The sequence below is a fragment of the Mobula birostris genome, chromosome 12 (genome assembly GCF_030028105.1).
Source record: "Mobula birostris isolate sMobBir1 chromosome 12, sMobBir1.hap1, whole genome shotgun sequence".
NCBI classification, from domain to species: Eukaryota; Metazoa; Chordata; class Chondrichthyes; order Myliobatiformes; family Myliobatidae; genus Mobula; species Mobula birostris.
Window position 1 is genome coordinate 96,115,309 of NC_092381.1, and position 16,567 is coordinate 96,131,875.

At 41.8% G+C, this 16,567-nt stretch overlaps 1 protein-coding gene across 1 annotated transcript in view; it reads left to right on the plus strand.

Moving 5' to 3' along the window:
• The window catches only part of imp3 (IMP U3 small nucleolar ribonucleoprotein 3), a 214,913-nt gene that overhangs the window by 74,257 nt on the left and 124,089 nt on the right, over positions 1-16,567 (plus strand). The window contains exons 3-4 of the mRNA XM_072274342.1: positions 9,767-9,841; positions 14,398-14,477. Of these exons, the coding sequence (XP_072130443.1) occupies positions 9,767-9,841; positions 14,398-14,477 (155 nt within the window). The remainder of the gene's footprint in view (positions 1-9,766; positions 9,842-14,397; positions 14,478-16,567) is intronic.

Here is a 16,567-nt window from a genome sequence, read left to right on the forward strand (position 1 = left end):
TTCTTCCCACTTGGAAGCGCTTCTCACACAAAATGTCCCGGTCTTATGTTTCTATCCTCAATTATTAAACTAAAAAAAGGAAATGTACCTACTAATTCAAATAAAATTGATGTCTGGGTAGATATTAAACTCAGCTGCTTCATATTTTTAATGTTGGTTGCTAATGCGTCAGTGCTAGCTGCATCCTCCTCGAGATTTCTTGCCAGGCTTTTGCACCACATCAGGAACATCTCTTGGGATCTGTTGTATGGAACTTTGATCATGTATGGTAGGGTGAAGTATTGTCAGTTATTAATTGTCCTCTGGGAGCTGTTTGTTCTGAACAAACTTGACTCAAATGCAATGGACTTGGAGGTGAATGTCTTTCCAATTGACTGGGTGAGGTTTGAACTTGAAATTTTGATTCACTGACCTAAGCAGTTAAATTAAACTGAAGTATTCTGCATCTTCAAAGGATTTTTGAGTTTGCAGTTTATATTACTTCAAAGTTGCATATTCCCGCATAATGTTTCTGTCAAATATTGACAGTTTCCACTTCCCCCAAGGAGAATGCATCATAATTTCTTTAATAAAAATTCCATAAATATTCTTCCACAGAAATTCTGCACCGTGTTTCGAAAGAGAAATGGAGAGGTACTAGGCAAGTTAAATCGTGACGGAGCTAGACAGGTCTGCTACCTTTCTTTTTTAAAAAAAAAGGACTAATGGACTTCCACGTGAAAAGCAATTGACCCAATATCATGATTCTGTCAAAAAGCAGGAGTTACAGGGTGCTTGGAACAGTCATCCAGTATGTGCATGAAGTCTGTCAGTATCCTCTCACTTGTGACGATGTGCCAGGCAGAACTGGCTTTATAGTTGAGCCAAGGATTGTAGCTTGCCAACTGCTCTGTTGAACTGGATGGCAGCATTTCCACAGGAAAGCCTATTATCGCAGAACTGTGGCTGCATCAAAACAACATTCGGTACAAAGCCTGATGAAACACTCAATAGAGTGAGGGCAAAGTCTTGATCTAGAAAAGCATAAACATTGTTGCTGGAAAACAAGATAAGATGAGCTATAAGCACTTGAGTTTGGGAGCATCTGTGGAATCGAAGATTCAACAGTTTGGGCTGTACTCTCTCCAGCAGTTTTTCTTTCACTGACATGCCCTTGTAATTCCTTGAGCAATGTTTTCAGATTGTTGTTCTGTCTTGGCAACATTCTCTGATCCCTAAATAGTTATGCTTCCACTTGTATTGATATGATTTGCAGCTGTATACATGACAGATCTTTTACTTCAGTTTGGATGACCGCAAATTTCATTCCTTATTGTTTTATAGTCTCCCCTCAAATAAGGAAATAGTTTGATGTCAGATTATCCGGTAAGTGTTAAATATATGGAACTAACCTCCCAGAAGGATGTGTGGAGAGAAACCTGGAATTAAGTGTGCATTTGTTTGGTATTCTGCTTGCTGCAATATGAGTATTGAATGGATAGAAGAAGATACCTGAAAGATTGCCTTTTGCTTTTCTGGTGGAAGTAATGTTTGGTCTTGTGATCTCATTGTAACTTTTGACAAGGTCCCACACAGGAGATTAGTGTGCAAACTTAAAGCACACGGTATTGGGGGTAAGGTATTGGTGTGGGTGGAGAGTTGGTTAGCAGACAGGAAGCAAAGAGTGGGAATAAACGGGACCTTTTCAGAATGGCAAGCGGTGACTAGTGGGTACCGCAAGGCTCAGTGCTGGGACCCCAGTTGTTTACAATATATATTAATATATATTAATGACTTGGATGAGGGAATTAAATGCAGCATCTCCAAGTTTGCGGATGACACAAAGCTGGGCGGCAGTGTTAGCTGTGAGGAGGATGCTAAGAGGATGCAGGGTGACTTGGATAGGTTGGGTGAGTGGGCAAATTCATGGCAGATGCAATTTAATGTGGATAAATGTGAAGTTATCCACTTTGGTGGCAAAAATAGGAAAACAGGTTATTATCTGAATGGTGGCCGATTAGGAAAAGGGGAGGTGCAACGAGACCTGGGTGTCATTATACACCAGTCATTGAAAGTGGGCATGCAGGTACAGCAGGCGGTGAAAAAGGCGAATGGTATGCTGGCATTTATAGCGAGAGGATTCGAGTACAGGAGCAGGGAGGTACTACTGCAGTTGTACAAGGCCTGGGTGAGACCACACCTGGAGTTTTGTGTGCAGTTTTGGTCCCCTAATCTGAGGAAAGACATCCTTGCCATAGAGGGAGTACAAAGAAGGTTCACCAGATTGATTCCTGGGATGGCAGGACTTTCATATGAAGAAAGACTGGATGAACTGGGCTCGTACTCATTGGAATTTAGAAGATTGAGGGGGGATCTGATTGAAACGTATAAGATCCTAAAGGGATTGGACAGGCTAGATGCAGGAAGATTGTTCCGGATGTTGGGGAAGTCCAGAACGAGGGGCCACAGTTTGAGGATAGAGGGGAAGCCTTTTAGGACCGAGGTTAGGAAAAACTTCTTCACACAGAGAGTGGTGAATCTGTGGAATTCTCTGCCACAGGAAACAGTTGAGGCCAGTTCATTGGCTATATTTAAGAGGGAGTTAGATATGGCCCTTGTGGCTACGGGGCTCAGGGGGTATGGAGGGAAGGCTGGGGCGGGGTTCTGAGTTGGATGATCAGCCATGATCATAATAAATGGCAGTGCAGGCTCGAAGGGCTGAATGGCCTACTCCTGCACCTATTTTCTATGTTTTGCGACCTTGCTTCCTCTATGAATTTCATTCCATTTCCCAGTTTCCTTCCATCTCAAATATGTCAATTTTGATGTTTCATTTGTTGCTATAAGTTGGTTATGGATTTGGCAGTGAGTGGAGGAATAGCGATTTCCAAAGGCTTATTATCACAGGTTTATCATCACCAGCATGTGTCGTGAGATTTGTTCACTTAGCAGCAGCAGTTCAATAATACAGATTGTAGAAGAAAATAATAAATCAATTACAGTGTACTATATCAAATAGTTTAAAAATTGTGCAAAAAACAACAGAGAGAGGAAAGAACAAACAAGGTATGTATCAGAGTGCTTAGGCAGGACTTATTAAATAAGAAAATAATGATGAGGTGCGTAAAGAGGGTAGTGAAAGCAAAGTATGGTTTCAGAGAAGCTGTATAGGGCAGAGTTAAAGGGAGAAGTTGTAATGGTCCAATAATTGAACTCCATATTGAATTCTAACTGAACAGCAAGATGATTTTGTTGACTAGTGTTTAGGCAGAAGACAGGAGGATCCATAAAAGGAGAATTGAATTGGTTTGAGACACTCAGATTCAGTCCCTTGAATTGAGGAAAGTGATCAATCACCTGAGCTGAGTTGTTTTGCCAGGGTAGAGGTGGCTGCATCATAAACAGAGGGTGGTATTGATTAAAGAGGGTTTTGGATTGTGGAACGGATTGAACTATATCAGTCACATTACGTGCAATTTGAAAGGTAATGGAATGGTGGACATTATAGCATATGTCCCGGAAATGGGCCCTTTTGCCTCCCACGTCTGTGCTGACCCTTGTACCCATCAGTGTTAAAGTTCAAAGTAAATTTACTGTCAAAGTATGTAATCGACACTGAGATTCATTTTCTTGTGGGCATAATAGAATCAATGAAAGACCACACCATCGGGGTAACAACCAGTGTGCAAAAGACAACAATCTGCGCAAATACAAAAAGACAGAAGAAATAATAATAATAAATGAATACAGTAAATATCGAGAACATGAGATGAAGAGTCCTTGAAAGTGAGTCCATAGGTCGTGGGAATATTTCAGCGATGGTGCAAGTGAAAGTTGAATGAAGTTATCCCATCTGGTTCAAGAGCCTGATAGTTGAGGGGTTGTAAAATGGAAGAGCATGTTCAAGGATCCAGTGAATGAAACAGGACACGCAGATTTTAAAATGGATATGTTTGGTATTTTTTTAAGAAACGAACAGTGAAACACTAAGTTGGGTGTCCAGCTAGATGAGTGTTCATCTAAGTACCCAAAAGCACTACACCGTACATTCAGTTACCCTTTAAATGAACGGATACTCTGCTCAACCTCCCCGATTTATAAAATCGAAGAAGTAAGCATGCTACGAAAAGATATTTAACTAAAGAAACTGCGGGGGGCCTGTCTGTGTTTACAACGTACTTTTCCAATGGTCCTTCAGGACCATTCGTGAGGTCGGGCCCTGTGGGTGACTGGAAAGAAAAAGCCAAGGTGCCCAGAACTGGAAGTGGGCTCCATTGCATCCTTTACCCTACCAATCGGAAACGAGCATCACAAACTTTAAATAAACCAATCAGCATGATGGAAGCAGCTTTCGAAAGGATTAAGCCACACCCTCCAGAGGACGGGGGTAATAAGCGTTGCTGAACCTGGTGGTGCAAGTCCTGAGGTTCCTGTACCTTCCTGAAGGCAGCAGCAAGAAGAGACGATGGTTAGTGGGGTATCCTTGACGAAGTGCTGTTTTTCTGCAACAACACTCTGTGTAGATGTGCCCAGTGGTGGGGAGGGCTTTGGCAGTGATGGACTTGCTCAGATCTGCTACCTTTCATCAGATTTTCTGTTCAAGGGCATTGGTGTTTCCATATCAGGCTCTGATGCAGCTAGACAATATAGTCTCCACCACATATCTATATTCAGATGTCATGTTGAACCTTTGCAGATTTCAAAGGAAGTAAAAGTGGTGCTGTGCTTTTTTTCTAAATTGCATTTGTTTGCTGGGTCCAGGGCAGGTCCACCGTAATGATGACATAATCCCATTTGCTCGCTGGAAGTGAGATCGAGCTGTGAAAGTGAACCGAGGGAGTGGTGTCTGCTCTATTGCACTTGCCTTGAACCTGCTTCACCTGACAGTACTTTCCAGCCTGAGGGCTTCTCAGTTCACCGGATGGACTGTAGCGTGCCATCAGGTAGTGCAGAAGTCGGAGGGGTCTGCTTCCAAATCAACTCCTCATAGCACTTGGAAGTGACGATCCAGCTGTTTTCCTGTTTACCTACCATGGAATATCTATCCTGGCAGCAGTCCACGTCCCACCCCCCAGGCAGATGTGAAGCCTGCATATAATGAACATGATTAACAGCTTTGAAACAGGATAATCATGAGGACCTCATAGCAAGTGACTACGATGTCACAGTGCGCTGTGTGACATGATGTCATGGCAACTGTTGCCTCAGTGTCGGTAAACACAAAGGAGGGAGGCAGTGCATACATGCCCATTCACATCAGTTGTGCTTGAGGCTGCGCAACTTGAGAGTTTCAAGTTCCGAGGAGTGAACATCACCAATCGCCTGTCCTGGTCCAACTGTGTAGAAAGTTCCCCAGCACTTCTGTTTCCTCAGGACAGGAGGCGACAGAAATTTGACCCTCACCGGTTTTTACTGATTTCCTGAGAAGGTATCCTGTCAGGATGCATCACAGCTTGGTATGACAACTTCTCATCTTGAGACACAAAGAGTGAGACACAGCTTATCACATTGTGGAAACCAGCCTCCCCTCCATGGACTCTGTCAACACTTCTCACTGCCTGGGTAACAGCAGACAGCAAAGTCAAAGACACCTCCCATATTGGATGTTCTCTCTTCATCTCTATTGGGCAGAAGATGCAAAAGAGTGTGCGCTAGGTTCAAGGGAAGCTTATAACAGCAGTATAAAAGATGACTGAGTTATATGCTAAAATTGACTTTTGACCTCACAATCTACCTCAACTGAGGCAGCACGGTACCATAGTGGCTAACACGATGCTTAACAGTGTCAGCTCTAAGATCAGGGTTCGATACCTGCTGCTGTCTTTATGAAGTTTATGCATTCTCCCATTACCGCATGGGTTTCCTCTGGGATCCTCGCTCATTCCAAGGACGTATGCTTAGGGCTAGTGAGTTGTAGGCATGCTATATTAGTGCCAGAAATGTGATGACACTAGCACAATCCTTGCTGATTTGTTTTGACACAAAATAACGCATTTCACAGTTTTGATGTATATTTGACAAATAAAGCTGGTCTTATTTATGGCCTTGTACATTACTGTGTACCTGCCCTGCACTTTCTATATAACTGTAGTTCTTTATTCTGCATTCCGTGTGCAATCTCGTCGCAATCTGAGACTCTGCCACCAACAGTTGGGCCATTGGTGAACTTGTAGATGGCATTTGAGTTGTACCTAGTCACATAGTCATGAGTGTAGAGATTGGAGCAGTGGACTGAGCACACATCATTGAGATGTGCCTGTCTTGATTGTCAGCAAGGACATGTTATTACTGACAGACGTTGAGGATCCAACTGCAAAGGGAGTAAAAAAAAAAGGGACCAGGTTTTGAATCTTGTTGTTTAGTAGTGAGGAGGTGATGGTGAATACCGAGCTGTAATTGATTATATCCAGGTTCTGTGGTTTCCTTCCACATTTCAAAGATGTATGGGTTCATCGGTTGATTGGTCATCTGAGTCTAATTGAGCTGTGCAGGCCTGTTGAGCCAGAAGGGCTTGTAACCACTCTGTACCTCTAAATAAAATAAAAATAAACAGCAGCCTGATGTTTGTTTTGCTGTTGAGGTGCTCCAAAGCTGAGTGGAGAGCCAGTGAGATTGCATCTGTTGTAGACTGCATCTAAACCGTGCTCTCTTCTCACTGCTGCCATCAGGAAGGAAGTGCAGGAACCTCAGGACCCACACTACCACATTCAAGATCAGTTATTTTCCCCTCAACCATCAGGCCCTTGACCAGAGGGGACAACGTTTCTCACTGAACTGTTCTCACAACTTTTGGATTCATTTTCACCGACTCTTTATCCCAGGTTCTTGATATTTATTGCTCAATTCTTTATCATTATTCATATTTCTTAAAATTTGCAGTTTGTCTTTTGTACTTTGGTTGTTTGTCCATCTTGTGTGTGGTTTTTAATTCTATTGTTTCTTTTGTAATGACTGTGAATGCCCACAAGAAATGAATCCCAGGGTTGTACATGGTGACGTATGTACTTTAATAATAATTTTACTTAGAATTTGGAACTTTGACTATTTGTGGTAGAAGAGTAAGATCCAGGTCCTTGCTCAGTCGAAGAATTTACTCTGATTTATCCTACTTTACTGCAAAAGAATTTTGTTGCCAATTTACTGTGAGAGACTTTGCTCTGTTAGGGAACGTTTGAAATGTATAAAATCCTAAAGGGATTGGACAGGCTAGATGCAGGAAGATTGTTCCCGATGTTGGGGAAGTCCAGAACAAGGGGAACAGTTTGAGGATAAAGGGGAAGCCTTTTAGGACCGAGATTAGGAAAAACTTCTTCACTCAGAGAGTGGTGAATCTGTGGAATTCTCTGCCACAGGAAGCAGTTGAGGCCAGTACATTGGCTATATTTAAGAGGGAGTTAGATATGGCCCTTGTGGCTACGGGGATCAGGGAGTATGGAGGGAAGGCTGGGGCGGGGTTCTGAGTTGGATGATCAGCCATGATCATAATAAATGGCGGTGCAGGCTCGAAGGGCCGAATGGCCTACTCCTGCACCTATTTTCTATGTTTCTATGTTTCTATGGAACAGAAATAAAGACACAGACCTCGATATAAAGTTAACCTTTTAATACGTGCTCACAGGGAACCGTTGTCTTCCAACTCTGCCAATGTCAGGTTACATCTTAAATTTATACAGTAAATTTTGGGCAATAGCCAACAGCTAAACATACTTGGTCAGCGATTTCAAGAAGTCTACCAATTGACTTCATCAAGTCTACTAATGGTTGCCACACGATACACAAAATTAGAATTTCACGTCTACAGTCAGTTCGTCTATCAGCTGGGTGATCTCAGACGAAGGTTGGCAATACCTTATCAGTGGTATGATCTATTTCTTGCTATTAGTTCGCATGATCAAGGCAGTGTCTGCATCTTATCCTGTTGCCCTCATGACCCAAGTCTTGAGCAATATTTAGCTAGTTAAGCTTGACAACAAAATTTAATTCAAAATTTAATTTTCTTCCTCACTGAGGCAGGAGTTAATTCTATCCATGACCAACTTCCTCACTGTGGAGTGAGTGCTACAGGGCAAGAGTTTTTGAGGCGGCTTACTCTGCCTCTCTGAGGCAGTGGTATAATTTGAAACAGGTGGAGCTTCAGACAGCAGAAGTGCTATGTTGATGAACTCCGGCCAGTTGGGCAGCACAGACTCTCAGTCACTGCCAGGTGCTGATACCTTGCGAGGGTTCACCCATTTGAAGGAAGTTCTGAGGTTCTCTGATACCGATCACAGGGTCACCGGAAGCAGTGGGGTTTGGCACAGGTGTAATGTTATTCCCTCTTTCAAAGTGTGCATAAAAGTGTGGATCAGGGAGTGAAGCATCACTACCAATTAGGCTGTCAGGTTTTGCCTTGTAGGAAGTAATGGTGTGCAAACCACAGGCCTTGCCCTCAGCCGACTGCACACCTCCTGGTTCATATAAGCTGGTTTGAGTACTCTGTATCTTTTCAAAGGCACGCACTCATCCATCCAGATCCTGACGAAGTTGGTGATGGCTTTGGCATATTCAGATCAGAAGACGAATCCCGAATATGGTCCAGTCCAACAATTCAATATAGCCCTGCCTGTGCTCCTCTGCCTCCCTTGACGGTTGTGGTCCTTATCACTGGTGCTGTGGTTCTCGATCTCTGCCTCTGTGCGGGGAATAGAAGTACAGTCAAGTGAGTAGACTTGTCAAAGTGTGGGTATGGAATGGCCTGGTAAAACATTCCTGATGGTAGTGTAACAGTGATCGAGTGTGTTGGCCCCAGGAAGCATGTTGGTGGTAGCTTGTGAGAGGCTTCAAGCTAGTTTGGTTGAAGACCCCTGCGATGATTTGGAAGACATCAGGATGCACTGCCTCATGAATGCTGGTCATGGTACTCAGCTCCTCCAGTGCCAGCCTGAAGTTTGCTCTGGTGGAGTGTACACTGCAAGCAGGATGACGACAGTGAAATCCCTCAACACTTACAATGGACAACACAACAGCCAGATATTCCAGGACTACAATATCAACTTGAGCAGAATCTCAGACCTCATTCTTTCATTGTAGCATCCAAAAGGACATTAATCCGTGCTGACTGCAGTGGTTTGAGTAGGTCCACCACCATATTCTAACCAAAAGTAAATGCCCCATTTGTAAAGAATGTCCTCATGATAAACTAAACCATCTACTGTCCCCCTTGTACCCCAAATCCCTGATTCTTCTTCAGCAGATTGCATTTAGTTGAGCCATTTTACCAGTTCCTCTTTTGCATAAAATTTGGAAATATTTGGGAGTGGTTTTGTGCCCTTGGTATATCATGCTTGTATTTCTTGGAGAAACTTGAATTCTTGAGGTCTTGGCTGGAATGTGAGACCTGCATGCCAGAGTTAAAGGTCACCGCACCACCCACAGTCTTTTCACATCACACAGTGTGACACCTTTGGAGATTTGCATTTTGAAAGAAGCCCTAATGATGCACATTCTACGAAGTGAGATCTGTGTGAGCATTCGTTCTTTTTCTAGTCCTGGTACCAGTGCTATTGTTGATAATTTTAGTTGATAAACAAATGCAAACTGGAATAAACATCCCTGCTTATTTTGAGGGCAGGACAATGTGTTCACACTGAACAATAATATGTAATGTGATTGTTTTGCGTCAATAATGTCGAGTGGTAATGATACATTCAAGTGATGAAAACTGTTATATGTCGAAAGGTTGTGGGAACTTCTTCATATTTTTTTCGAACTATTTTAACTGAACTTTGTTTTTTTTTTCTCCCCTCAGATATTCATTAGGCTTGATCCCCACAAAGCAGGGTCTACACCTCTGTGAGAAAGTCTCAGCATCATCATTCTGCAGGTATGAATTAAGAAATGACAGACTCCAGGGTGGAGTAGAAATGTTTCAGAATACCTTGCTTCCAGTAATATTGGACAAATCATACATGTTAATCGTTGAATGGAAAGAAATCACAAAGTCTCTTTTTTTCCTTCTAACCCTGCTGTCAGTTCAGTTGTTTTATATAATGTCCTGGTGTTGTCTGTCTTCACTTAGGGATCACATAACAACGTTATTTATTACGTATTGCACAACTGAAGCATGCTGCCATAAACACATTCCTGAAATAACTTGGTCCAGAAACATTGGGGAGAGGTTATCACGATAGAGGGTCAATTAAAAATTGCCACTTGGCAAAATTGGGAGCAGGGCTGCTGCAGATAATTTATAATTTTGTAGCGCTATTTAATAGTATAGTGGCCTGTTCTATTGAATGACAATAGTATCAGTTTGGTTATTTTCATTTGATTTGAAAAATAATCGGTGCTCTTCTTTTGGTAGTAGCTTTCAGTTTAAACTGACTTAGCAAAAGCTGTGGACTATTCACTGGAAGTGCCTTGTTGGATTTTTGGCTGCTATATTAGTATTTGATGAAAGTGCATGTGGCAATTTAGCAATTGTTTCTGATTAGATTGCGTCTTTTTTTTTCCTGTCAGTAGCCTAAGTAAATCAGACAGCAGAAGTCTGATTCCAGAAGTCTGATTCCTGTAGATGTGAATAGTGATGCAGCCTGATTGATGTTGAGCTGTCACTACTGTTGATGCTTTGTATTCTGTTTCCTGCTCTTGCTGTGGTTTATCACTGCTTCTGGTTTCTCTCATCGGTCTTGTTTATTTACCATTCTGCCACTTTGTCCTTCACTAATTTAAATGTCATCAGTGTCTTGTAGCGCTTAGCGCTGTTAATATTGCTCACAGAAACAGATTTAAAGATTATTTTGACCACCATATTCATGATGAACCAAATAGCTCTATACTGTGTAAAACATTTTCTTTGATAATATGCTATAGTTCTCCAAGGGAAATGTGGTTGGAAGATAATGATTGGTAAACTAGGAAAAACAAACTTTTTATTCAGTTTTCATTCTGAATTTTCCAAGTTTGTTTTTAATTTTTAAACAAATCACCATGATAAATTTCTTAATTTGTAGCATTGATTGTATGCTTGTATTCTCTCCATTTGAGATCTCCTGATTCCGAGCTTCCTCTTAACCAGGTTTAACTTGGCCATGTACGTCTCTGGTGCTTCCTTTCTTCCTCCTCCTCTTATTCTTCCTCATCTGTGGCTCCTTCTCCCTCAATGTGTGTGCTCTGTCTCCTTGCTCACTTTCCCTACTTTACCTACTCTTGTCCCGATTCTACTTCATGCTTTTTCTAATCATCAGGTGGAGAGAGCAAAAGCTCTAGTCAGTAAGTTGATACTTGAAATTGTATGCAGCCTTCTTTTAAATATGTACACTTTTTGTAATCATTTGTTCACCCATTTGCTAAGATTGAAGAGAATGTAAAACAATACGACAGCACTGAAGGAAAATTACACAAGGTACAGTGCCTTGGTACTGAATTCTGGTTATGAGGTACACAGCAGGTTCTTGCCCTGCGTTGTCAGCGTTTCACTGTCCAATCAAATCACTTTTTGATGAGGCTGTAATGTTTTAGTTTAAATAAACTTTAGGAAAGACTTCAAAAAGTAACAGATAATTTAATGGCATCCGTTAGTCTTGCGAGACCATGGATCTGCGCCTGGAAAGTCGCAGATCTCCAGGGCACAGGCCTGGGCAAGGTCGTATGTAAGACCAGCAGTTGCCCATGCTGCAAGTCTCCCCTCTCCACGACACCAGTGTTGTCCAAGGGAAGGGCTTTCGGACCCATACAGCTTGGCACCAGTGTCGTCGCAGAGCAATGTGTGATTAAGTGCCTTGCTCAAGGACACAACATACGTTGCCTCGGCTGAGGCTCGAACTCACGACCTTCAGGTTGCTAGTCCAATGCCTTAACCACTTGGCCATGTGCCCACAGATAATTTAATATATAAATGTATTAGTGCTTTATAAAGCAAATCATTTGGTGATATTGTTTAATCTTTTTTAAAATTTGAGATGCAGCATGGAGTATGTCCTTGGAGCTGCACTGCCCAGCAGTTCCTCTGATTTAACCCTAGCCTAATCACAGGACAATTTACAAAGACCAATTAACTGATCAAGCGGTAGGTCTTTGCAATGTGGGAGGAAACTGGAGCACTCGGAAGAAACCCAGGCAGACACTGGTAGCATGCACAAGCTCCTTATTGGCAGTGGTGTGAATCGCCTGCTCTGTAAAGCGCTGTGCAACCACTATGCTACCGTGCCACTCCACTTCAGATTGGAAGTTGTTCTTATGACCAACCTGTGAGGGTTTTGAGATTTTGTGCAATCCAGCAATAGGGTTGCATATTCACCAGACCAATTGATATAAATAACACCCATGATGAGTTGGGATGGAGGAAGAAGATGGTTGAAATCATGGATGCAAAGAATAAAATATAGGAAGCTGAGTGCTGCAGACAGTGTATGCAGATGAAGGAATTTTGCAGTAAATAACCATAAGAACTGTATTTTCAGAATTTTCAAGGTGTATGCAATATAAGTTTACTTTGGCATGTGGATAATATACTGCAAAATTGAAGCAACATTCTCCCGAATACAGGTATCTCATACTTTTTCCATGTATTCTGAATCAAGTGCTGCTGTGATAGATGGCATTTTCTGTCTTCGTGGACCACATTTCTGAACAAAGGCAGGAACTTTGGTTCATGTCTCGAATTGCAATCAGATGTGAAACATTTCTCACAAGTTGACCAGAGGCCTAGTTGATATTTACCCAGCTATGTTGAAGCTATAATACCTGATTTCTCCCTGAGGAACTTTGTATTTCTTAATGGAAGTTCAAGTTTAATTGTCACTCAACCATGCCTCTGAATACAGCCAAGCAAAACAGCATTCCTTTGGTACCAAGGTGCTAAACACAGTACCGGCTGTCACACGGAGCATATATAATTATGATAGCAAGAAAGAAGCTCAAGTCCCAGGGTATCATGGCCTGTAGATTGATGGTGCACAGATATTGTCCTTGAGCCATGTTTCCACAAGAACAAGCCAACAGCGTTCCTCATACTGAGCAACTGCAGCCGCAGACGAACGCAATCCAGTTCGTCTTCCACCACTGTACACTGTAGAGCAGCACTAATGGGAAGGGCCAGGCCCCCAACCCAGTATGAATTCTCGTGCCACACAGCCAGCTCTGGAGCCTTTTATCCCAGGGGCTGCAACAGGCAATCCTGAGGCGCGAGGGCCTTGTCCACTCCCCACATCAGAGGCCGTGCAGTTCCCCTGCCATTGGTCTTGCCAAAATAAAACAGTAAATGAGATTTGCAGTATTCGATACTACCATTGTCCTACAGGGCACCAAAAGACAATCATCTGTTGGATTGTGCTTCGCCTCTGACACCACCTTCCTTGGGTGGCTGAAGCAGGCTGCGACACGATACGCAACAACTGGGGTGGCACAGTAGTGTAGTGGTTAGCACAACGCTTTACAGTACAGGTGACCTGGGTTCAATTCCTGTTGCTGCCTGTAAGAAATTTGTATGTTCTTCCTGTGACTGTGTGGGTTTCCTCCTGGTGCCCTGGTTTTCTCCCACAGTCCAAAGATGTAGCGGTTAGTAGGTTAATTGATAATTTAAATTGTCCTGTGATTAGGCTAAGGTTAAATCAGGGTTTGAAGGGCCTAATCCGTGCTGTATCTCAATAAATAAATGAAGTCCATCTCCATCGCTATCCAGCAACTCACTGGTGGGATGGACCAGCCGTACTTGATGTTCCTGACAACCAGCCGTGCCTTGTGATCATGAAAAAGACATAAAGGGTGAATGTTTTTACCCTTGGTTGCACAAGAGTGGCTGCTGCATCCAAGTACATTGCCATCTCACCAAAAAGCAATTTAAGGGCATTTTCTTTGTATATTAAATTAATCTGGATTTTTGGAAAAGGACTCAGATGTTGTTGCTTATTGAATACTGAATAAAGGCAGTAATGTATTCAATAAATATTCTTGGTATCCAATATAAGTCATTAGCTTGACGATGTCATCTCTAAATAACTTGGATGAGTGTTTGCAGATATTAGCTTTTCAACACAACTGGGAAAGACTGCCTGGCATATATTAAAGCTTTAAGTGTCTTTTGATTGTGGTAGTTGTAAATCACAACCTGTTTAAATCTGATGTGGTTAAGTCTCTGGTCTCTTTAGAAACTGCAGTGCTGATTGGTGTACTTCAGTACTCATTTCGAATGAGATTCTCAATTACTGATCTATTTTGGTTGGTATGGCTACCGGTAAGAATTGTGTACTTTCAGTGCCAAGGTATTTGAGGAAACCAGCTTGTGCTAGATTTTCTTTTGGCACTTCACAGCTGTACAAATAGAGGGCTGAATTCTTGTGCTTGGTCACTGATTGTTGAAAAAGGGTGATATTTGCTTCAAGGTGCAATAAGCATTTGATTCTGTGTTAAATAAAAACAAAATTGTGCTCTTTTCTGCAGGAGACGTCTCCCCACAATAATGGTAAAGCTGCGTATGGCTCAAAACCTGAGAACAGCAATTACTTTCATTGAGCAAGGACGTATCCTTTTGAAACATTCCCATGGGATGAAGTACCAGTTTAAGTCCACTTAAACCTGAAGTGGGACGAGAACGCTTAAAGATCTGACAAAAATGACGAGTAACGTCACAAAACTGCAGAGGTTAACTGTGTATTCTTTGCAATGTCTGTTTCCTCACTGCTTTCCTTCTGGTTTTGTTCCTTGTTGAAGTTTAGTCATATTTTGTCTAATTTGTCCATGTCACTGCTATCCATTGGAGTTATTTACTGCTGTCAGGACTCGATTCTTCTGTTTTTTGCCACCTTGCTGTTTCACAGTTTTCTTTCAGTTTGTTGAGTGCTTGCAATGTTTCATCACACTTTAATTGCTGTTTCTCAGTACTCCATTTGCATCACAGTGATTAACGTTTTGTTTTGTATCTTGTCATTGCTCTGGAAAAGCAAGCAATAGAAAATGAAAATTGATAGGTTTGCACTAAGGTTCCCAAGCCTGAAACTGGAATTATTTCAGTAGGGACAAAATCATAGTTTTTTTTTAATGAGTCTTCTATTTCTTGTTGTCTGCTGATTTCATTCCGTCTGACTGTCATGGAATGTGAAAATGGCAGCGAATTGAAAGAGATCTTTTCAACCTCAGGCCAAGATTCCTTTCTCTTTTTCCCCTGCACAATTTTTAATTTGATCTGTCTTATGCCTGCGTAGTTTGTGCTGAAAATGTGAAATTGGGGTGGTGATCATTTTCAGTTTACTTGTTGTTTGAAGTATGGTTAATGTTAGAGGAATGAAGTTAGTTGATGGAAGAGTCCATTTTTTAAAATGTAATTTGGTTAATATTTTAACGTAATTCTGAACTGGTTCTGAAATATTTTAGTTTGACAGGTCAAATTTGGAAGAATATAATATTAATTCTTGGCAACGTAGATCTTGGGGTCCATGTCCATAGGACACTCAAAGCTGCTGCGCAGGTGGACAGTCTTGTAAAGAAAGCGTATGGTGTGTTGGCCTTCATCAACCATGGGATTGTGTTCCAGAGCTGTGAGGTAATGTTGCCTGTAATGTAAGATTACATGTTAATGTAATGTAAGACCTTGGTCAGATCCCACTTGGAATACTGTGCTCAGTTCTGTTCACTTCGCTACAGAAAGGATGTGGATACTGTAGAGAGAGTGCAGAGGAGATTTACAAGGATGTTGCCTGGATTGGAGAGCATGCCTTATGAGAATAGGTTGAGTGAACATGGTCTTTTCTCCTTGGATCGAAGGAAGATGAGAGTTGACCTGATAGAAGTGTATAAGATGGTGAGATCCATTGATTGTGTGGCTAGCCAGAGGCTTTTTTCCAGGGCTGAAATGGCTGATATGAGGGGGCATAATTTTAAGGTACTTGGAAGTAGGTACGGGTGGGGGGATGTCAGAGGTAAATTTTTCACGGAGTGGTGGGTGTAGGGAATGCACTGCTGGAGGCGGGTACAATAGGGTCCTTTAAGAGCCTCTTAGATAGGTACATGGAACTTAGAAAAATAGAGGACTATGCAGTAGGGTAATTCTCAGTAAATAATTCATGGTCGACACAACATTGTGGGCTGAAGGGCCTGTAATATGCTGTAGATTTCTATGTTCTGTAGTGGATCACTCAATGGAATTTAAGGGAAGGTATTATCTGTTTCAGGTATTTTAGTTTATAAAGAGGACCTGCTGTTTGTGGCTGTATGGATGGACATAGACACTTGGTGAAAAGATCTTGAAAGTTCTGGTGAGCAAGGAGATCTGGGCTGCTTAATTATCTTAGAATATTCAGTTGTGTAAGGCCACATTTTGTATGTTAACGATAAAGATGTATCAAAGGGCAAATGGGCATAGAATGTAAAACGTAATCTCACTTTAATGTAAGAATATCGTTTATATTTTGAATTGAAATGACATGAAATCTATAAGAACAACTATGCCCATGACTGAAGTTCAACATTGTGATGAAATCGATCAGGTTATGTATAAACTGGAAAGAAAATGACAACTTTTTAATTATGATTAATTCTAACTCCATGTGTTATTTCAGAAAATAATTGATTTTGGGAACTGTGCATTTGGTAAATTGGTTATTGTTAAATCATA